Source organism: Nicotiana tabacum, unplaced genomic scaffold (assembly GCF_000715075.1).
Source record: "Nicotiana tabacum cultivar K326 unplaced genomic scaffold, ASM71507v2 Un00002, whole genome shotgun sequence".
Classification (NCBI taxonomy): domain Eukaryota; kingdom Viridiplantae; phylum Streptophyta; class Magnoliopsida; order Solanales; family Solanaceae; genus Nicotiana; species Nicotiana tabacum.
This window is the reverse complement of record NW_027438240.1, coordinates 1,424,904-1,449,226: the sequence shown is the minus strand read 5'-3', so window position 1 is coordinate 1,449,226 and position 24,323 is coordinate 1,424,904. Positions and strand designations below refer to the sequence as shown.

The following is a 24,323-nucleotide window of genomic DNA, read 5'->3' as shown; positions in this document are numbered from 1 at the left end:
CAAAGAACGTCTGCTTCATTTGGACCAGATTTTGTGACTTTCTTATTGGAGAATGAGCCTCAAACATTTAAAGAAGCTATGACTTCTTCGGAATCATTGTTTTGGAAAGAGGCAGTCAATAGTGAAATAGAATCCATATTGAACAACCATACATGGGAATTGATTGATCTTCCTCCTGGAAATAAACCTTTGGGTTCTAAATGGATTTTTAAGAGAAAAATCAAAGATGATGGCACTATTGATAAATTCAAGGCAAGGCTCGTAGTCAAAGGGTATAGACAACGAGAAGGTCTAGACTACTTTGATACATACTCTCCAGTTACAAGAATTACGTCCATACGGATGTTAGTAGCATTAGCTGCAGTGTATGGTCTTGAAATTCATCAAATGGATGTTAAGACGGCCTTCTTAAATGGAGAGTTGGAGGAAGAAATTTACATGGAACAACCTGAAGGGTTTGTGGTTCCAGGTAAAGAAAAGAAGGTATGTAGACTTGTTAAGTCTCTTTACGGACTAAAACAAGCACCCAAACAATGGCATGCGAAATTTGACCAAACAATGTTGTCAAATGGTTTTAAGATAAATGAATGTGATAAATGTGTGTACATTAAAAATGTTCCAAATCACATAGTCATTGTTTGCCTATATGTGGATGATATGCTGATAATGAGTAATGACATTGCCAACATAAATGCTACTAAGCGTATGCTCAATAGCAAGTTTGATATGAAAGACTTGGGAGTTGCTGATTTAATTCTGGGAATTAAGATCCATAAGACTCCTCAAGGTCTGGCATTGTCACAATCTCATTATATTAAGACAGTACTTGAAAAATTCAAGCACTTGGGCTTTAAAGTTGCAAAGACTCCAATTGACGTGAATCTTGCATTAGCAAAGAACAAAGGCCAAAGCATATCACAATTGGATTATGCTCGTATGTTGGGATGCTTAATGTATATCATGAATTGTACACGACCAGATATAGCTTGTGCTATAAGTAAACTGAGTCGATATACGAGCAATCCAGGCCAATCTCATTGGATGGCAATGAAACGAGTTTTGGGATATTTAGAACATACCCAGAACTTTGAATTGCACTACAGTAATTTCCCTGCGGTGATTGAGGGATACTGTGATGCAAATTGGATCACCGGTTCAACTGATTCTAAGTCCACAAGTGGATATGTATTCACTATTGGTGGAGGAGCGGTATCTTGGAAGTCGTCCAAACAAACATGTATTGCCCACTCTACAATGGAGGCTGAATTCATAGCCTTAGATAAAGCCGGTGAAGAAGCTGAATGGCTCCGAAATTTCTTGGAAGACATTCCATTTTGGCCCAAACCGTTGGCACCAATATGCATACATTGTGATAGTCAAGCGACAATTGGAAGGGCTGGGAGCGTTATGTATAACGGTAAATCTCGTCATATACGACAAAGACATAAAACCATTAGGCAATTACTCTCTAGAGGAATTATCACAATTGACTATGTAAAGTCAAGTGATAATGTGTCGGATCTACTTACAAAAGGCCTAACTAGAGAGGTAGTTGAGAAATCATTAAGGGGAATGGGGCTATGACCGAGAACAAGTCATTGTGGCGGTAACTCTACCTAGAAGACTGGAGATCCCAAGATCTAGGTTCAAGGAGATCAAACAAAGTCATTAATGACGGATCAACATTGTCAAATAAAATTTTAGTCCGTTCTCGTGATGAGACAATGTTCAGTACCAAGGATAAAGCATTAAGGCTTTTTAATGATTTCTAAATTTGATACGGAGTATATCAAATAGTGTATCTACAGGATGACACGTTTAGGAATCACCTATGTAAGTGTGAAGTGTTAGCCGCTTCAAGGAGAACTTTGTAAGGCCAGTTCTCTATGCACTTATGAAATCAGGCGGTGTTCATGGCTGAAACGAACACAACAATGAGAACCAAAGATGGTTAAGGGTTGATTGTGTGACTTATGGTTGTCTAGGTATACACAAAAGATCGACGGTTCAAAGATATCAAATCTACCGATTGATCGAGTATATCCGACATAAGTTTACTACGGAAAGTTCAAAGGGAAACCTACTTATCTAGATGCGATTAATACTTGCTTGTAAATCACACAGTTTTTCCATGCATACTTCCGTGATATAGCCATTCCCCATTCATGTGGGAGATTATTGAGGTTTTGTTTTTAAGATGAAATAGTCTTAAAATGAGGGTGAATGGGAAATGGAGAAAAAATGAAATTTTGAGTAAAATTTTAAGTTTTCCCCTCTTGACAATGAGACATTGTCCCATATTGGAAGAGGAAAAGATTTTTGGTGGGTATATATATAATTGCTCTTCTTGTAGCTCTTAAAGAGTTAAGAAGAAAGCAAGCCTTGCGCCGTCGTCGTCGTCGCTCGCTCGGCTCGGCTTCGGCTACGGCTTCGGCTTCGGCTTTGGATTTGGATTTGGATTTGGATTTGGTCAAATGATCGATTGATTGATTAATTTTTTGGACAAAATTTATTTGTTAATAGTAAATATTAACGTAAGATTATCCGCATTTATAACGGATATTTTCCAATCCGTGTATTGACTATTTGGCAGCCACCTAATGCTCTTCCCACCATGAATGTGCTTGCTCCACAAACAAGCTAATGCTTACTCCACCATAGAGGGTGGACGATTGGTCTTCTTCAACACTGGCTGCTATATATATGTGCAGCAGCTGTTGAAGAAAGACACACACAATACACAAGCCCAACAAACTGAAAATCGCTCAACGGATTTGGCTATACATTGCACTCCTTCCTCTCAATATTTTCATATGATTTTCTGAGTTTCTACTCCTTCGTTCTGCATTGTTTTTAACTTCAAACAAAACAACTGTAAGTGTGATTTGCTACCGAACTTTGTGTACGCTGAAACACTAGGGTTTGAAGTACCGTTACACCAGTGTGTGATTCGTTCTATCCTGGGAGGAAATAATCCATTACCTTGGGTACTAGGAGGGGATTAAATTCCTTAAGGAAACACTGTGAATTCAGTGGGCTCGAATTAATTACTGTTTCATTACGTTAACTTATATTTTGCAGAATTATTATTTACAAATACAGCAATATTGGCGGGACTAACAGGCTCTTCTAATTAAACTTTTGAACTGTGGCACGATTCAATTACCTTATTTTTGCTTGCAGCCTATAATATCTAATTCTATATAATGAGCTTATAAGCAATTCGATAAAAGATTTAAAAAGCAAAATTTAAAATGGTGAACAATAGGAGTAGTAAAGTTCTAGAATAGTGACGGCGTCAAATAAAACCCGTTACTTACGGTTAAAGAGTGTCAAAGCATGGGTGTCCCATTTCCATTTCTATATATTGCACGGGGGACCCTGCGATAATATCATTACTTACTCCTTTGTCTGTCACCGAGGAAGAAAAAACTACAGAGGAGAAAAGATCATTAGTCTTTACAAAGCTGATGCGGCGGAAAAAGCTGATCGTCCCTCTATTTTGTATGCAAAAAGTTCAAGTTTTGCTTTGATTTCTCTTTTCTTTCTGGTAAGTAATTCACATTTTTCTCTTTCATATTTTCCATAGTTTAGTGTGTATTTGTTTCTGCTTAAACACCAGAATCCCTTTTTCTTGTTGGTGGGATTTGAGAAATTGCTAAGTGTTTGTGGCTTTTTGAGCTGATGATGTTTGATTTGGGACTTAATTAAACCTTAGTTTTTGTGCTGGTTTACTGCTCACACTTTGGATTTTGTTGCATTACCTTCAGTTCCATTGTATCTGCTTTTATTGTTCTGGATTCTTGGTTATTGGAGGACATAATTGTTTGAAATCTATTGTTGCTGCTATTAATTTTATTTGCAATTTTTGAATAGTAAAAGTTTTGGGTGATTTACTGACTGATTATGATTTTGATTGTTTTGGATAATTAATCTTGTGGTTGATGAGTGAAATTTGATTGTGGTAATATATTAACTAGTTCTCCAGAGTATCAAAGAAATGGAGCCAATATCCAGTAACAAAGAGTAATGAAACCAAATAGTAGCCAGGGGTTCATAAAAAGAACCATAGGCCTAATGCTGCTCGGTGGGCCGGGCCTGAACCGGACCGGACCGGGCCCGCGGTCCTAACGGGCCTGGTGGGCCTGGTGGGCCGGTCCTGGGTGGGCCGGTCTTGGTGGGCCTCTGAGCCCGTCACGGGCTGGTCTCCATGGTTGAGCCCACGAGCCCGGGACCGTTTGGCCCGGGACCGGCAGGCGGGCCTGGGCCGGTCCTGGCGGGCCTGGCGGGCCCAACGGCTATTTTAAAAAAAAAAAAAAAAAAAAAAAAAAAATCAAACGGCCATATTTAAAATCTAGCCGTTTGGGCTGAAAATATGACCGTTTTTTAAGTTAAAAAAATGGCCATTTGGCCCCCAAACTTTATTTTAACCCCAAACTTTATATAATTACACTTTTCCCCATTTCTCAACTATAAATACCCCCTCATTCTTTCATTTTTATTCACCAATTCATCAATATCTCTCAATATCTCTCAATCTCTCTCAATCTCTCTACTACAATTACTTAATTTATTGTTGAAATTTCGTGAAAAATTGTGAAGTTGTTGAATTGAAGTTTTCAAGTGTTCAACGATTTTCAATTTTCAAGAAGTTGTTCGGCAATCCGGTAAACTCGTTTCAACTCTTACGTTTTTATAATATATTTTTGTGTGGTTTAGTTTGCATAATTATAATTAATATGGCATTTACTTTGAAAAAAATGTTTGGTAAAGGAAAAGATAAAACCGGTGAAAGTAGTGGCCAACCAACTACCCTTCCCCGGCTCCCCGACCTAGAAAAGATAAGCAAGTTGAAAGTAGTCGCCAACCTAGACGTCCTCCTCCTTCCGTAATTCTTGATAGTGATCACCCTTGTTTTCAATTTACCGATAGTGAATTTTATCATAATGTTGCACCAGGTGATAGATTAGATGATGAAATTATGAATGCTCTTTATCCTAATGAAACCATCTTAGAAAATAATGAGGAAAATGAGGATGATGATGAAACTCAAGCACCGGATTTAGATGATACACCTACTAGTCCTCTTAATAACCCAAGTGATGCACCGGTCGACCCACCTGTAGAAACTCCTACTTTTAATAGAGAACCTGCTAAACGCTTAGAAACATCATTAGTTTGGAATTCAATTGGGTTCATTATATTAGAAGAGTGTTTAATCCTACTTATAAAGGTTGGCCTCGCGCAACAGTTAAGAGTGATATTTATAAATTCAAACATGAATATGAACAATATTTGCGTTATTTATTTACTCATATACCTAATCGGATTTCTATTACTACTGATATTGGTAGAAGTGGTAATGATTGTGATTACCTAACTGTTACAAGTCATTGGATAGATGAAGAATGGATAATGCAAAAACGCATAATTGCATATAGAATAATTAATTCGCGTCACACAGGTAAATTTATAGCTAACACTGTTGCAGATATTTGTAGATATTTTTGCTTTAGCGATAAAATAATGGCAATTTCAATGGATAATGCTTCTAGTAACACCAGTGCTATAGGCATGCTTACAACAACACTAAATCCTGCATTTACTAATATTTTCCATGTTAGATGTATTTGTCATATTTATCATTTAATTGTCGGTGATGGTATGCGAATATTAAACATAGAAATTGAAAAGGTTAGAATGGCTCTTAATTGGCTTTTTTATTCAAACCGTAGAAGTAGACTTAGAGAGTATTTTAAAAAATGTGATGAATATGGCCTTAGAGAAAGAAAGGTTCCTAAACCTTGCCCGACTAGATGGAATTGTATGTACGAAAGTTTAGTAGTAGCATATGAATATAGAAACCCAATTAATGCAACGTTTAATTCTCGGGTAGGTGGTGAAGATGATGATGAAATGCTTACCACTCAAGATTGGACTAATGTTAAAATTCTTTTAGATTTTTTAGAACATTTTCAAATTGCAACAAATGCATTTTCTGGGCAATATTATCCTACTATTTCAAACTGTTTAGTTTATATTGCAGCACTATCTGATTTGTTTGTTGAATTTAGTGAGGGTGGGGATATTTATGAACTTGCTATAAATGAAATGAAACAAAAGTTTAAAAAATATTTTTTTCCTATCCCTCCTATTTATGGTCTTGCTGCAATGCTAAATCCTACAATGAAATTGGGAGGTCCTCATTTTTGGTATTCAAATATTTATAAGGCTTTAGATCTTTCAAATGAGGAAATTGCGACACTTGCAGATGCAAAAGCTTCAATTAAGATTAACGCTCAAACAGTTTATAATGCTTATCAACTTGCCTTAGAGCATGCTAGGCCAACTATTCCAACCCCTACTTCGTCTAGCTCACAATCCTCTAAAAGAGTTGCGGGCTTAAAAGCTCTTAAATCTTGGACGGAGTTCAGGGGGTCTCAAGGTGAAAATTATGATGAAACTTCACATCTAAATGAGCTTCAAGTTTATTTGTCTCAGGGACTTGAAAAGGAGAATCCAGACGGCTCTTTTGATCTTTTGGAATGGTGGAAGGCAAGGGAAAAACATTTTCCTGTTCTTGCAAGGATGGCTCGGGATATTTTATCAATTCAAGCTTCAACTGTTGCATCAGAGAGCGCTTTCAGTCAAGCAAGACTGCAAATAGGTGATCATAGAGCGTCTATGAGGGATAGCTTGGAAAAATCAGTATTGTTTAGAGATTGGATCCGCTCGGAAAGAAGAAACTTTGGAATTGCAGAAGCACAACCGGCGATAGATGAAGCTTATGAAGAAATGATAGCGGAACTTACGGAGGATTCGGCTTCGCCCGGAAGTGGTGATGAACAAGCTTCTTTTCCACCACCACCAACGCAACCTCCTCCGAACCTTGAAGGATTTATGAGATTTGTTAGAGATAATACATAGAATAATATGTAACTTGTATTTTGGCACATCTTCCTTAGTTTTTTTCCTTCTAATGGTGGTATTAGTACCTTGTTGTGCTCATTCCATTGGGGGAAGGATGACTAAGAAAGATATGTCATTTTTTGGTAATAAAATTTATTGCTTCTACCCATGAGCTTCTTTTCGCAATATTTCTTTGTCTATACTTAGAATTATTTATATGCTACAATATATACATAATATACAATATATATACTACAAGAAAATATATTTATAAGATACAATATATACATAAGATACAATATATATACTACAAGAAAATATATAAGAGAATATATATACATAAGATACAATATAATATACTACAAGAAAATATATTATGCTACAATATATACATAATATACAATATATATACTACAAGAAAATATATAAGAGAATATATATACATAAGATACAATATAATATACTACAAGAAAATATATTATGCTACAATATATACATAATATACAATATATATACTACAAGAAAATATATTTATAAGCTACAATATATACATAAGATACAATATATATACTACAAGAAAATATATAAGAGAATATATATACATAAGATACAATATAATATACTACAAGCAAATATATAAGAGAATATATATACATAAGATACAATATAATATACTACAAGCAAATATATTATGCTACAATATATACATAATATACAATATATATACTACAAGAAAATATATTTATAAGCTACAATATATACATAATATACAATATATATACTACAAGAAAATATATAAGAGAATATATATACATAAGATACAATATATATACTACAAGAAAATATATTATGCTACAATATATACATAATATACAATATATATACTACAAGAAAATATATAAGAGAATATATATACATAAGATACAATATAATATACTACAAGAAAATATATTATGCTACAATATATACATAATATACAATATATATACTACAAGAAAATATATTTATAAGCTACAATATATACATAAGATACAATATATATACTAAAAGAAAATATATAAGAGAATATATATACATAAGATACAATATAATATCAAGAAGTGATATTTATGCATGACAATTTAGTGTTTTACTATTGTTTTGTTATTTTCTTTTTCGTCAAGCACTTTAATAATTAGATATACATATATACTACATATTAATATAGCCATGATACTACAAGAAATTGTCTTTAAAAAAAAAAAAAAACCCGCTAGGCCCGCGAAGCCCACGAGCCCGGCCCGTTAAGCACAGGACCATGTGGGCTTAGGCCCGTCACGGGCCGGTTCCACCCATTAGGCCCACGAAGACCGGGACCGCCAGGCCCGGGACCGCCAGAGCCCGGGACCACGAAGCCCGGGACCGCGAGGCCCGGCCCGTTAGGCCCACTAAGGCCCGGGCCCGGGACAAAATACAGCCCTACATAGGCCAATAGAATCAGTATCTCAACATCTATCGAGAATTGAAATGGTTAGCTTTTAGATCTGCTTTTGTTGACCGCAAAATGAACTCTATATCAACAGTTGATTTGTTAGAGAACAGTGCTTCTCGAGTATAAAAGTTGAAATAGCAGCAATTTGATAAACAAACTGATACAAACTTCATGATACTGCCGTACTAACTAGTGCTTGTTTCACTGTTTCAATGTCCAAGTCTAGTCCGAAAACGAAAATCTTAAACCCTAATTAATAAATTAAAAAGAAGAAGAAAAGGAAATCCTTCTCATGGATTTAAATGAATAAATAGTTGATGTTATCATGGTGGTGTTAGATAAATGGCCAAGAGTTGGTGAGCTGATGTCTGATTTGGTGGTTCGAAATTGGACCTTAGTTCTAGTGTTGATTTACTGTTGACATTAAGTGTTTTGCTGCAGTACCTTCAATTCCATGTCTCTGCTCTTTCTATCTCCAATTTTGGCTATTGAGGGCATATTTGTTTAAATCTGTAATTGCTGCTGTTAATTTTAGCGGCAACTTGTGAATTTCTAAGGTTTTAGCATTTTTAAATATATTTGTGACTTTTGATTGTCAACTAGTTAATCAAGTATGATGGCTTGCAATTATTGATCATATCCCAACTCTGATGAGTAAAATTTGATTTGTAGGGGAAAGAAGTCCTTACTTTTTAAGGAACAATGTCTATTGCTAGTGTTGCTCTGAGTCCTGTGTTTGAGGATAATTTGAACTTAGCCGGCTGTTTGTCAGCCCAACATGGTTCCTGGTCGAATGATTCAATCTTGATCTTTCTGACCGTGGGTGGTTCTGTAATTCCCTTGCGTGTTAAGGAATCCGACTCTATTGCTTCTGTGAAATTAAGAATCCAGACATACAAAGGTTTCTTTGTGAAGAAGCAGAAGCTTGTCTTTGAAGGCAGGGAGTTGGCTCGGAACAATTCCTGTGTGAGGGACTATGGAGTCGCTGATTGCAACATTTTGCATTTGGTTCTTCGTCTGTCTGATTTACAAGCAATTACTGTTAGGACAGTGTGTGGTCAGGAGTTTGAGTTCCATGTGGAGAGAAAGAGAAATGTTGGTTATGTGAAACAGCAGATTGCAAAGAAGAGGAAGGGTTTTTGTAATCTAAAGGAACAGGAACTAATATTTGATGGCGAAGAATTAGAAGATAAGAGGCTGATAGATGATATTTGTAAAAGCAACGATGCAGTTCTTCACTTGCTGGTGCGTAAATCAGCTAAAGTACAGGCTAGAGCAGTGCAAAAAGATTTTGAAGTTTCGATTGTAGCATCATCAGATGAGAATGGGGCTGATGCAGTAGAGAAGCTACAAGAGAGTATTCAGGTTGTCCCACTCAATACCGTGCCGAGAAGTTTTATTTTGGAACCATTGATTGTTAACCCTAAGATCACACTATCACCTGTGGTTAAGCAGCTGATTGGTAGCACTTTCGACGGCATAGAGATGGGTCACCAACCAATTAGGTCTTCTGAGGGATCAGGGGGTGCTTATTTCATGCTAGATTCATGTGGTCAGAATTATGTCTCTGTTTTTAAACCAATAGATGAGGAGCCTATGGCTGCGAATAATCCCCGGGGGCTGCCATTGTCTGTAGATGGTGAGGGATTGAAGAAGGGCACACGTGTAGGAGAAGGGGCATTAAGGGAGGTTGCAGCATACATTTTGGATCATCCCAAGTCGGGACCTCGCTCAACTTGTAGCGATGAGAAGGGTTTTGCTGGAGTTCCTCCCACAATTATGGTCAAGTGTCTCCATACCGGTTTTAATTATGTAGAAGGTTGTGAATATTCATCCGGGTGTCTTAAGATTGGGTCACTGCAGATGTTCATGAAAAACTGTGGAAGTTGTGAGGATCTTGGTCCTCGTGCTTTTCCTGTTGATGATGTACACAGGATCTCAGTGCTGGACATAAGGTTGGCGAATGCAGATAGGCACGCGGGAAACATTTTGGTTCAGAAAGATGATAAGGATGGTCAGCTTGTGCTTATTCCAATTGATCATGGCTACTGCTTGCCTGAAAATGTAAGTGTCTTGACTCAGCAGCCTTGGATTTACCAATAGAAGCACATAGTAATCCTGGATGGCATATGCGTAAAGCTTTTCTTTATTTCCCAAAATTTGGCAAGTCGGAATATGTTGTAGTTGTTGTAAATATCCTGGCTTCTCAAGATCTACCCAATGATGATGTGGGTATTAATTAACTTATCTGCTGATTCCTTTACTGGATCTATTTCAGGCTTCTTTATGACTTCTGTGGTGATGTATATATTTTCTTGATAGGTTTTAACATATAGTTTGTTCTATGAGGACTATGATATAGGTTCAGAGTGTGTCACAGGAAATCCCTGGTATGCATCACCTTGCTTGTTCACTCTAGATCATGGTATGCTAGGTGTTGATTCAGTCATAACCAAATTATAAGTTTGCTTGAGGGCTGCTAAGATAGGTTTCTTGGTCTAGTCGCAAGCATCTATGCAGGAATTCTGTTTAAATATGTCTAATGTTCTTTGAAAGCAGACCAAATGTGATGGGGGAAGAATTGAGTTGTTTTTGTGGGTAGTGATCTATTACTCGTATGCTTCTTGTGTTGCCTACCGGCTTATGGAATGTGATTGCATTAATCCAGAAAATGTCCTTATGCTCTGCATTTCATCTTTTCTGATAGTGATTTTGTTCTCATTTTCCCATCCTCTCCTTTTTGCCTTTCCCGCTGCAGTTTGAAGATTGTACTTTTGACTGGCTGTACTGGCCCCAAGCACAACAACCTTACTCTGCCGAAACAATTGCTTACATAAACTCTCTTGATGCCGAGAAAGACATTGAACTTCTGAAGTTTCATGGCTGGACCCTATCCCTTGCATGTGCACGCGTACTTCGTATCTCATCTATGCTTCTGAAGAAAGGTGCAAAAAGAGGGCTCACACCTTTTGCTATTGGAAGAATCATGTGTAGGGAGACACTAAAGAAGGAATCTGTCATTGAGCAGATAGTTGAAGAAGCACAAGAGGGTGTGCTCCCAGAAACAAGTGAGGCAGCATTCTTGCAATCTATTTCGATGGTCATGGATCGACACCTTGATGACTTGATTAAGTAAAACGCATGAAAATGTAGATTTTTTGTGAATAACCTGATTAAGAAAAATGTTTGAAGATGTAGATTTTTGTGCATATGTTATTTCCCGAGTTCTCAATGCGTCTTTATGCATTACTCGGTGTTCATACAATTTCCTGCTTACAGATAAGGGCCTATAACTTGGCATGTTTTAGGTTTTGCTTATTGTGGTACTATGACTTGATAAATATATCCTACTATAGCTAGCAGATGTCGGAGATATTGTAATGTATTTTCTCTTTTTCCCTTTCTCTTGCCTCTATTGGGGGTGCAACCAGCCAAGGAAGCAAGTGTCATGCATTACTGAAACAGATAGCCTTGGCTGATAACATATGTATGAAAAATACATTTTTACAGCAACTCCCAAAGAAAACAGTTCCTAAGTCGATTGTTTTCTGGTACAGTCAGACTTCTCTATAACAACATCCTTATATAACAGCACTTCACTATAAAAGCAACGTTTTTTCGGAACCAAATGTCATATTTTGTTATAATATATGTTCTCCGTAACAGTAATTTGCTATAACATTCAAAAATATCCGGAACAAACAGGGTTGTTATAGAGAGGTTTGACTGTAGTTCATAGTTACATGTAGGGCTGGCAAGTGGGCCGGTCCCGGGCCTAAACGGGCCAAGTGGGCCGGTCCAAACGGTCCCGGTCCCGGGCCGAACGGGCTTTTTATAGGGACCGGCCCGGGACCGGGCCCAGACCGTTTGGTCCCGGGCTAAACGGGCTAAGTGGGCCCAACATATTTAAAAAAAAAAAAAATTAAATAGATATTAGAGACAAAAGGATGTTAAAAAAAATATCTAAGACAATGCTTTGTAAATTTTATTATAGAATTATCGATAAGCTATATACATCTTATATACTATATATAAGATTTATATATAGTATAGTATATATATATATATATATATATATATATGTACATCTTATATAGCTTATATACTATACACTTAGTATATATATACTTTTTAGTAGTAACATGAAATGACCAAAGTATGGTACTTCTTAGCTGGTATAAATATGGAATGATAGAAGATCAAGTTTTAGCTCAACTCAGTTTTAGTTGAACTGTAATCTGAGTTGAGCTAAAACTTGATCTTCTATCATTCCATATTTATATATATATATATATATATATAATATAGCTTATATATTATACACTTAGTAACAATAAAGTAAGCAATAGTAGCAATTATAGAAGAAAATTAGAGAGAGATTGTGATAGATTGATGATTTTGTAAGAAAAAATGAAAGAATGATGGGGTATTTATAGTTGAAAATAAGGAAAAAATGTAATTATAAAAAGTTTGGGATTAAAACAAAGTTGGGGGTTAAATGGCTATTTTATAAATAGCCAATGGCTATTTTTGACACCCCAACGGCTATATTTTAAAAATAAAAATAAAAATAAATAAATAAATAAAAAATAGTCGTTGGGACCGTTTGGCCCATTAAGGGACCGGGCCGGTCCCGGGCTCTGGCGCGCTAAACGGTCTCGGGCCTGACGGGCCCAAATCATAGGACCGGCCCGCGAGACCGGCTCAGGCCCACTAAAACCGGGCCAAACGGTCCTGGCTCGTTTAGTCCGTTTGGCACACGGTCCCGGGCCGGTCCCGGGCCTGGACCGGCCCATTTACCACCCTTAGTTACATGCAAACAATATGGATGAGAATGATGGATCTGGGAGATGTGTAGTGGCCATTTTTTTCCTAATTGGGCCGAGCCAGACGCCAGGTCCACTTCATAAATGAAAAAGAATATAGTAAGCAAATCGTCTCAGTTTTTTTCAGCTAGGTTTGGGGTACGGTCAGTTCACCGGGAGGATCGCCCTCCCAAGCCTATGATGAAATAGCACAAAAAAAAAGGGCTACGCGAATAATAGTGTTAGTAGTTCGTGAGGCTAATTTATTTAGAAGAAACTTAACTGAATGGTAAACAGGGGCTTCCACCGAGCGTGTCCCCAAAGGGACTGGTCTTAGCGGAAAGTCCCTTTTTTTACGGCCTTAGCATAATATTTTCGTTTTTTATTTGAACACCATAGTTTTTTAATTTTTAAAGTTTGAAATTCTTGTTTGGTCGGTGAAAAGTAGAAGTTAAATTATTGTTTTAATTATTTTAGTGTTGATAATTTATGCTAAACTTTTTAGTGCAAACACAAATTTTAGCGATTTACTGTAAAAATTTAAAAACTTCATTATTGGACCATAGAAAGTGTTGAAGAGGACAAAGTGAGTCTTTTTATTTGGTGTTATTTGATTAAAATGCTGACTGGGAGATTGTGTTGGTATTTAGAAATTTTGTTTTAAATTTGAGATCATTTGGAGTAGATTTGGGTGGTTTGAATCGAAATTGAAGTTGTAAATTCTAAGAACACTTTGTTAAAAAAAACCTAGAAAGTAGACTTCAATGAACAACTTAACAAATAGGTAGAGTAAATATAGCATCAACTTTACTAAGTCAAGAAAACTCCTTGAAGAGCAAAAGTATGACAATCGGGTAGACTTCAATGAACAATTTAACAGATATGTTGAGTAATAATAGCTTCAACTCTATCAATCCGATAGAGAAATCGTAAGAAGAACAAAAGTATGACAATGAGGTAGAGTTCGACGAACAATTTTATCGCTAGAGAAAAATCCATTAAAAGCTATGTGCGAGTCTGTGAGCCATTCTTTAAATATAATCAATTTTGGGGACATTCGACTAAAATCAGCCCTCCTATCAATCTCCCGGCCTCCACTAGTGTCTGAGCATTTAGTAGAGAGACCTTATTTAGATACTCACACCAGTCTTTTTTGCCAATTTTCTTCGTTCCCAAGTTTCCAAACCCATCAACCTCCCCAACTCTGCCTTTATTCTATGCCTTTGGTCTTTTGGATTGGACCCAAAAAAGTTTGGCCCTTTGACATTATTTCTTTTCCTTTCAAAAAAGCTAGAGCACTAACACCAGAATTGGTTCGTTTGCCGTCAGCTTTACCGTTGTATCCATGTATAATTTATTTTTTTTGGGGGGGGGGGGGGGGGGATAGAATTGATCCAAGTTCTATAATCATCTTACAAGAACACATTTTACTAAGCCTCTTTACAGACTCCTGCACAAGTCCTATTGCATTTATGCATTTTAACAGTTTAAAGCCACGACGTCGGGCATCTAATGAAAGCCATACATTTATTAAGGGGAAAAGAATGTAGAGGCACATCCACAAAAGTTTGAAACTCAAATAATTGAATCTTAGTCCTGTCCGAACGTAAAACTGGCACTTTTTCAATTGAACCAATAGCTTTTTGCTAGTATGGTCTAATTACAACAAAAATAAATTACAACACTTATCATTCAATGAAAGACGTAAACTCTAGGATGTTTGCTCTTTAGTCAATTTAGCAATGAAGCAAATTGCAATTTTACGGCTTAATTATTACACTTTGAAATTAAATACTATTCGGACATGTATACTTATTTATATACCACTGCAAAAACCATAAATATCTATTCTGGAGTAGGTTTGGTATACCTTAAGTATTCAGCCCTGCCAAGTAAGCCACCCCTGTTGAAGGTAACCAAGATGATCCATAAATGAACTTTGCTACAGTGAACTTACTGGCCTCTTCAACGGACTTGATGACCCGATACCCCGGCCAAGTAACCCGTTGTCCTACGGCTGCTCCTGGCCCAAAGTTCATGTACTCGCCATAATACAATGTGTCCAGCGCAAAATTACCATTCCACTCTAGCCAACCACTCGGGTGGATATGATCGCCCATGTTAGATAACATGTAGACTGTTCGCGAGTACAACTTCCATGGTCGACCTAGATATGTAGGAAAGCTTCCTTTAGACGCCTCGAGGTCAGGTGTTGCTAGGAGTTTGCAAGCATGGATTGAAATGCCAGTGTTTTGATTAGGGTCTTTCCTGTTTTGGGCAGTGATGGTGTTCTTTTGATTGGCCATGGGCTTTCGGGCATAGATGTTGCAGTTTTGGAGGACCACTGCTGCATTGCCGAAGATGAAATCCACCGTCCCATAGATATCACACTCGCGATAGAATTGGCGCTGTGAGTGCACGTAGAGGGTGTCTTGGTATCCAATAATATTGCAGCGAAAGACCACGGCATGATCACCTCCGATACGAAGGGCTACTGCTTGATGATTGCTTGGTCCAGCATAGTTCTCAAATGTCATATCCCTTGCGACAAAACCAGCTCCAGTTGCCGCTGTTCATCAATAAATTCAATAAACTTCTTTGAAATAGATTGTTGTATAATAATGACTTATGTTGTTTGGATCCTCTAAAAACTATCGTACCCGTGTCGGATCCTCAGAAAATATGGAGATCTAAGCAATATAGACAATGACAATATAACATTGTCAAGGGGTAAAAGCATACCATTAGATCTAAAGTATGTTAAAAGTGACAAAATAACCAAGTTAAACACAAAGGTGATCTTAGAGAATAAAAATGACATGGGCAATGCGTCATGACTCCACCTACAAACCCCCTCCCCCCCCTTTTAAATTGTGGCCACCTAATTAGTTAGGTCATATCGCTATCCCTAATTCTGGAGGAAGAAACCCAATCAATGTTGCAATGGATAAAGGATAAGAAAATTCTTCTTGCCATAAATTACTACCTTCTGACGAACTCCGATTGTTATACATCTAATAGCCTTATTGGCCAAACTTCTAAAATCTGCTTATTTTGAGAAATACTTTTTTCAAAAGTGTTTTTTAAAAAAGTACTTTTGTTGAGAATCAATTTGTGTTTGGTTAATTAATTTGAAAAACACTTTTGAGCAGTAATTAGTGTTTGGCCAAGCTTTTGAAAACTGCTTCTAAGTGTATTTTTCTCAAAAGTGCTTCTGGAGAGAAGCTACATTTTTCTGCTTCTCAAAATCTACTTCTGCTTCTCCTTAAAAAAATATTTTTTTCCCTTTTAAAAGTTTGGCCAAACACCTCAATTTTTGGCCAAAAGCACTTTGGCAAAAAAAAAGAAGAAGCACTTTTGGCCCAAAAAAATCTTGGCCAAACAAGCTATAAATATGCCTTTACAAAATTAAATTAGCAGAGTAAATATATGTTAGTGTCTTCTTCTTTTACGTGAAATGGGTATTCGTACAATAAATAAACAGCGCAACAAGGAGAGAACTACTCCCTCCGTTTACTTTTAATTATCTACTATAGACTTTGCACATCTCTTAAAAAATAATAAATGAAGTACATAATTTATCATGATACTCATACTAATTGATGTATATTTTTAATGGATTTGAGAAAATAATTTGAAATGAGTAATTAATATTGTGCGTATAACATGAAAAAAGAAATTGTCTTCTATTGATATGCTAAAAGTAACCGGTAAAAGTAAAAATTTAGAATACTAGTAAAAGTGAATGGGAAGAGTATAATTAAGTGCTAAATTGAGCGTCTAGAAACCACATTAAAGACCTAAAAAGTCCAAGCAAGGGGGCTAAGCTAGGAGATATTTAATTAGGAATTAGTTAAAAGAAGGAAATTCAATGACATCCCACGGGTTGTTTTCTACCACATGCTCTGCATAGCCCAGTATCGCCCCATACCCACCATTTCCTAATTTAATTTCCGTGACACCCAAAAATAAAAAAGTGGAGCCAATAATAATAAATAAGTACTAAGATTTTAGGGGGTGGAAAATTTTACCAAAAGAAGCTGTATGGAATGTTGTAATGTGCTGGGCTACACTTTTGCCTCCTGTAATCACCGTCTTTCCCTTCCCATCTCCTATAAACATCACGTTCATTTTCTTCCTCCCTACCTTCAAGTTATCCTCTTCATACCTGTCATTTATTATTATACATACATAATACTGTCAAATATAAACTAAAGCAATGTTTTTGAAGTTTAACATCTCTTCAACCTTATAGTTGGAATTCTGTTATTTTTTCTAGAATGAGGGAATAATAGTTAGGTTAAAGATCACTTTGTTGAATATCAAAACCAAATCTGAATAAAGTTCACGTGAGTTTAGAAAATTTTACTAAGAATGTCAAAATAATTAAAACATTGAAGTCAAATTGCTTAATGACTACGATAAAGAAATGAAGAAAACGCTACTCCTCTAAGTTACTGTGAGTTTGCCACGTAAAGAGATTAAAAAGGAATCAGATACGTTACTAAAAAGTGAATCAAAAAGTTTTTTTTTTCTTCACTTTTCCAACTAATGGTACGAAAAATAGACTGAATTTTAATTACCTTCCCGCCTTGACGTAAATTATGGTCCGACGATTACTCTTTTCCGGCACCTTCTTTATCGCCTCCGCTATCGTCTTCACCGTCCCGCTACCGTCCTTTGCCACAATTATGTCGGCTTGAATTGCCGACACTGATTTGTTTAACAATTTTCTGTCTCTCCTCGACAACCATTTTGGAAAATCATCATGATGTTTTTCAAATTTCATTAATCTGCGCCGACGATTCTGTATTGGAATCCCGGAGAAATCATCGTCGCCATTTGCGGCGGCGTAAATGGCGAGAGCATTACTCACCAATTCCGACAAGTCCTTAAGGTTCTCACTCATCTGATCCTTCACGTTCCCCGTGACGTCAGCGAAACCGTCCGTACACGTGTCCTGGTTCGTAAGAGCTGCGCTCAGCCACGTCATCACGTCATGTGTGGAGTCCGTCGGAGAATTACTTCCGTCCCCGCCGGGGAAAACAGAGTTCAAAGAATGAGACAAAAGGTCCACTGATTCCTCCAACAATTCGAGACAATCATCGTACGCTGATCTTATTTGAGTGTTCATTTGAAGGTTGTTAATGTCGGAAGATATATAAAGTGCTTTACCAAAGCGTTGGAGTGTTAAATTGACAGAAATGTGAACGAGGTCATTGTCTGAAGCAGATTTAGCTCCAGGGTAATTAATTAACGAATTGAGACAGAGAGATGGGTAGAGAGTGCGACTGCAGGTACGCGCCATTGCTTGGCTTGGTTTATCGATTCTGTTACCGGAATTTTTCCGAACACCAACCAAAACAGCTACTGAAATAGCAGAGGCAATTAAAAGAAGAGTGGCAAAAATGATGAGTATTTTAAGCTTAGAACTGCGGGATTTGGGAATGGGAATATCACTAGGAATAATCTCCCTACCAGGTTTTCCTAGCCGGCCATAGCCCATTTTTATGAATTTAGTTTTCAAGAAAGATAATGCAGTTGCTTGAGTTTTGGAGGGGAGATAATTGAGAGATAGAAATTTGTGAATATATATTGGGCGGTGGAAGAGTAGGGGTTGTAGCTACAGTAAGTATATTGTAATTAAGAGAAAAGTAGAGGTTGGTGTGAGGTCCATGTCTTAAGGGAGAATTAGCTGGCTTCGACTTACAGTATGAGTATGCTGTGATTAGTGAATGGAGCCACAAGAATTTAGACCAACCAAACCACTAAAGAACAAATTTCATGTTTGACACATTATTCTTATCGGGAAAAAAGAGTTCTTTAACAACCGTTATTAGAATTATTACATGTCTCAGGTTATAGAGATAAAAAAAAATTCTAATAAAAATGTTTTCTCTTCAATAAATTTTATTATAACAAAAATAAATAAAAAGAGGCATTGGGAGCAAGGATCTGTCTTCTTCTCAATTAGCTTTAATTACTTGATTTTTTCCCCATTCATATAACAAATTAGCGCTAAAAATGATGAATAGCAAGTGGTAGTACTTTTTTGCTTTCTGAAGGAAGAATGTTTCTAGTGGAGTTTAGTTAATTAGACTAACTAATCTATTGATCACTTGGGTTGACTAATAAGTATAGCTTTTTGTACCGAACTTCTTGCAGCTAGTTTATATGATTTTATGAGGATTGGAAAATGGGGCCAAATACAGTTTGTATTACATTCTGTGTTTATATATAACTCATGAATTTGACCGTGTTTCACGCCGTAATAAAAGACCTTAGTGGATTTACAAATAATTTTCTAATAGTTTTGTATTAATACATGTATTTTATAATGTAAATATTAGAAATACTATTTTCAATTCAATTAAATTAGATTAACACTTACTTGTGTGCTTTCCTCAAATTTTGATTTTCGTACAATACAATAGTATAGGTGAAGCTAATTTTTTCCTTTAAAGCAAGAAAAAATGATCTCTATGTGGGAAGGTATTGAAGGCGCAACACAAAAATTGCAGAAATAGTACGATTTCCTAAATTATGGTGTCTTGGTTGGCTTAAATATGTATAAACAAACAAAATTAAAAAAATACATTTGACATTCCAAATTTAATACCACATTCAGCATACATTAAATTCATAAGAAATGGAGTGGGAGTGGCAAAGAAGAGTAATTAAGCGGATTAGGAAATTAAGTGACTTACTATTGTTAGAAACGTACAATTATTCTTAAACTGGCTAAATACTCTGTGGTCTGTGTCAGAGACTATTACACAATAATAAACATCAATTATAGGAAAGGTGAGGAAAATCAAAATCGTTAGAGTTACCGGGGAAATAGGAAAAAAGAGGAAAAACATTTTATTGGCCGTACATCTTCATTGAAGGGAGAAAAATGTTCAAAAATGAGAAAGCAATACCAGAACTCATTGGAAAACCTTTAAAAAGCAACCAGAAAGGTATAAAAATTACTGAAGCCTGCTGCAACACTTGCATCAATTTCTTATTTTAAGTTTGCTTTCTGGTGGGAACTTTCATACAACAATATAAACCTTTACTTCTCATCTATATATATATATATATATATATATATATATATATATATATATATATATAAATAGTAGGATATAAATTCTGGAAAAGAAAAAGTTCCGAGAGAAATAAAAGATATCGAGTATAATTTTAGCTGGCCTGATAATCATTAACTTAAACTTTCACAATATCGGAGTTACTCTGCAATTTGCTTAGTATCCTGATCGGGGCTTCCTTCTTGTCCTCCACTTTTAACATACTTTAATTTTTGTGGTATATCTGCAATTAAAGAAATACTAAGATAGTTAGTACAAATACGAGAAACAATAATCACATCGATTCTCTTCCGTCGCAATTTTTATTCAATGCGATAGAAAATATAATAATTCAAACTCAACATGAGAATATTATATAAATACAGTTTCTTGTCCAATAACGTAACATAGCTCTAAATTCAATAGAACTATGACCTAAAAAAAATTCCTCGTACTTCGCTAATATATCTCTTATAACGATGAACCAAGTCAAATTGGCATAGGCAAGAATGATGCCAAAGTACTAAATCAAAACAAAGAATGAAAAGGAAAAGGATAAACAAAGAAAAATAACAATAAAATAACTGATACATCATGAAATGTAACGATGCCAAAGTAGGATTTTTAAATGTTCTAATGCCTTTTCCATACAAAATGTAATCGCTAGAGTAAGAAGAGAAATAGTGGGACGTGTAATTAAGAAAATTTAATTAGAGTATAGAAATAGTGGGACGTGTATTGATAAACAATTCTAATGTGTTAAATATTTCGTTATTATAGAATATACAAATTGCATCTTAGTACTAGTTCAAATGTACTTATTAAAAAAACAAACCTGTGTAGTTCAAATATATATATATATATATATATATATATATATATATATATATATATATATATATAGATGTTTGAATCGCAACAAAATTTAAACAAGTTGACATTCCATGATTCGTTTTGAAACGGGAGAATAATTTTGAATTGATTTTTTCAGCTTCTTGTTCGTTTTCATAGTTGTTACCTTTAGTTCCCTATTTAGTCTCTCCTTTTGAGATTCGATGCCGCTTGTTTTTTTTTGATTGCGTGCTATCTCTCCTACTAAAGTATAAAAATGGTATATGATTATATTCTGTGGCAACTATATATTTAATTGTATCCACACAACAACCACCTTGCTCAAAAACAAAACACTTCACTTCTTCAGAAAGTTCCTAAGACGTTGTTATCGAAATTTCATGCAATTGAGGATGCTGCGTTAATTTTATCGTGTTGTCTTTTCTCTTCAAGAATTTAATTTAGACAATACAATAAATAGTTACGTTCCCTCCATCTTTAGGAATTAATTTTTTGAACTATTATTTGTTCAATTTGGACGTAGGACAGGCTCCTCTTTAAGGCTACTTTTGTCAATTTAGTATAAAGAATCTATATTAAATTGACTTTTGACTTCTAAGTATCCCTTTTTTTTTTTTCATTTTGCAAATGTAAATACTACAACACAAAAAACATGTTTATTAGGAGTATGCAATTTTCTTCTGCCTCGTTTTATTTTAGAAAAAGAAAAAAACGTATAGTAATTATTAACAAAAACAATTTGCTCCATTCTCTCGAATTTTCAGTGGTTACCTATTGTTGTCGTAACATGCTTTTCCCATCGAAGCTTTTAAACATAACCGTAAGTTTATATATAAAGCCAACAATCTCAACATGATACAATATTCTAAAATCGTTAGTACAAGTCATAAACTTTTATAAAAGTTACTAGTGAACAATACATCATTGTCCCGGAGTAATAGGAAATAATGGAAATAAAATACAACAGAAGGTGACTTCCGAGCCTGCGAACGTCAAGCAGATATATCTTGAAACCTTCAGCCAGACATAAGTCTCAACCCAATTCGATCAAAAGTACCTGGATCTGTACAAAAATGTGCAGAAGCATAGTATGAGTACATCACAGCGGTACCTAGTAAGTATCAAGCCTAACCTTGGTAGAGTAATGACGAGGCCAGGTCAAGACACCTACCAGACATGTAAACTTGTACAAGATATAACATAAAACTAACAATGGAGAGAACATCAATGTAAGACCAACACTAAAAGAATCACAAATTTACGACCAATAGTAAAAATTTGAGAAGCACAAATGGCAACCGGAAATGACTTGGTAATAAAGCAACAACATAGTTAGAACACAGATGAAATACGAATGAGCCTAAGTAAGGAAAAATCAATGACAAATCAATTAATCAAATCGTTCCTAATGCACGAGTTACAACAAGAACTACCCGAGGTACCACTCCTCGTAAATCTCAAATCATAAGTCAAAACTTCCAAATCTTACAAATATGGCACCTCGTGTCTACATCTTTATTTCCAAATCATTTCTGCACGACAATGTCTACGGGTTGTCATGTACATCGTATCCGTGTCAATTGCTAAATAAAATATTCGAGAGATTTATTTATATACGATAAAACATAATAACAATCTTGAAATAAAGTAGGGAGTCAAACAAGAAAATGAATTTATTTTAGAAATCATTTGGGTAAAGAAAATAGCATTTTCAAATAAAACGAATCATTGGATAAGTTACCGAATTAAATCTAGAATTTGTTGAAATAAAATATAATATCTATTTTTAAGTAAGGTAAAAATATCAGAAGGGGTAAGGAGTTTAATTTGAGAAATCAATTAAAGTAAAATATGATAACTATTAAGAATAGTAAAGACCGAATGAAACAACGAGTTTCAACTTAAGAGTCACGCAAGGTAAGCATGTAAAAAATTTCTTTTACTTAAAACCGTTATGTTACTAACAACTCAACATAGTATGAGATAATGACTCATCATAGTAATTTCATCTTTAAAATAAATTCACTAAAATAATAATAATAGGAAAGGAAAGCATGAAATGACGGAAAACAGTAAACTAATGAAAACAACTATATCCTCGAAATCAATAAATTCAAAAATATCAGTCCTCATAATTTCATATGATAAATACTGAAAGGTAACACAATACAACAATGAATACAACACACATAATCCATTGCGGTGTGCAACCCGATCCCACCGTACAAACACAATCCTCTCTTATTTCACCATATCGATATCAAGAATAACATATAAAATCCGTTGCGGCGCGCAACCCGATTCCACCGTACAAACATAATCCTCCCTTATTTCACCATATAAATGTCAAGAATAGCATATAAAATCCGTTGCGGCGCGCAACCCGATCCCATCATATCAATATCAAATCCTCCCTTATTTCACCATATCACATAATCCTCCCTTATTACACCTGTTGCGGTTTGCAACCCGATCCCACCGTACTATTATTTATCAACAACAATCCACTAACTCAATTTACAAGAATTTCTACAATCAAAGGGTATGAGTGCAAGGCAATAAAGGAACCATGTAAAAATCAAGAAATCCAACAAATATTACGAAAAAACCAGAACAAATAAAGCACGGGACAACTAAGGTATGCAAGTAAACAATTAAGGCAAGTAGCAAATAAGCACAGAGTCGTGGATGGAACACACAATTTGATATTTTCACAACAAATACCCTATGGCTCAACTACAATGTGTACAAGAATTCCAACAATAATAAAATGAATGGGAATGCTCAACAAGGAAATGTATCTCAACAATTAAGAGGTAACAAGACAATAAGGAAGGCAATAACTTCAACTAACGTATATAAGGTCAAAATAACAAGTAAGAGGCAGAACAAGTACCAACAACATCAAATGGGGCATGTAAGAGTAGATTATCAATGAGGGATATAAAATGTCATGACAATTCAATTAAAGGCATTGAAAGAGTTTAGATAACCCAAACCGGTCAAATACCACATATAGCCCGTGCCCACTTATCACCTTGCGTACACGACTTTCACATAACATAAATAGCACAATCAACCCAAATCCAAAGGGGTAGTTCCCCCCCCCCCCCCACAAAGTTAGACAAGATACTTACCTTCAAGAAGCCAAGTCAATACTCTAAAATGACCTTTTCGTGTGAAATAAATCTTCAGACGGCCCAATCTAGCCAAAAT

General features: G+C 35.7%; 2 protein-coding genes across 2 annotated transcripts; one reads left to right on the top strand and one right to left on the bottom strand.

Annotated features, from left to right (window-relative positions):
- The first annotated feature begins 3,331 nt into the window (after positions 1-3,331).
- LOC107760752 (phosphatidylinositol 4-kinase gamma 3-like) lies at positions 3,332-11,739 on the top strand. Its single transcript, XM_016578854.2, has 3 exons — positions 3,332-3,550; positions 9,053-10,444; positions 11,139-11,739. Exons 2-3 carry the CDS (start codon positions 9,083-9,085, stop codon positions 11,514-11,516), a joined length of 1,740 nt encoding a protein of 579 aa, XP_016434340.1. The 5' UTR covers positions 3,332-3,550; positions 9,053-9,082; the 3' UTR covers positions 11,517-11,739.
- Positions 11,740-14,788: 3,049 nt separating this feature from the next.
- LOC107826812 (putative pectinesterase/pectinesterase inhibitor 61) lies at positions 14,789-18,911 on the bottom strand. The gene is made up of 3 exons (XM_016653845.2): positions 17,769-18,911; positions 17,217-17,353; positions 14,789-15,754 (listed from the first exon to the last, which is right to left on the bottom strand). Exons 1-3 carry the CDS (start codon positions 18,689-18,691, stop codon positions 15,057-15,059), a joined length of 1,758 nt encoding a protein of 585 aa, XP_016509331.1. The 5' UTR covers positions 18,692-18,911; the 3' UTR covers positions 14,789-15,056.
- Positions 18,912-24,323: the final 5,412 nt, after the last annotated feature.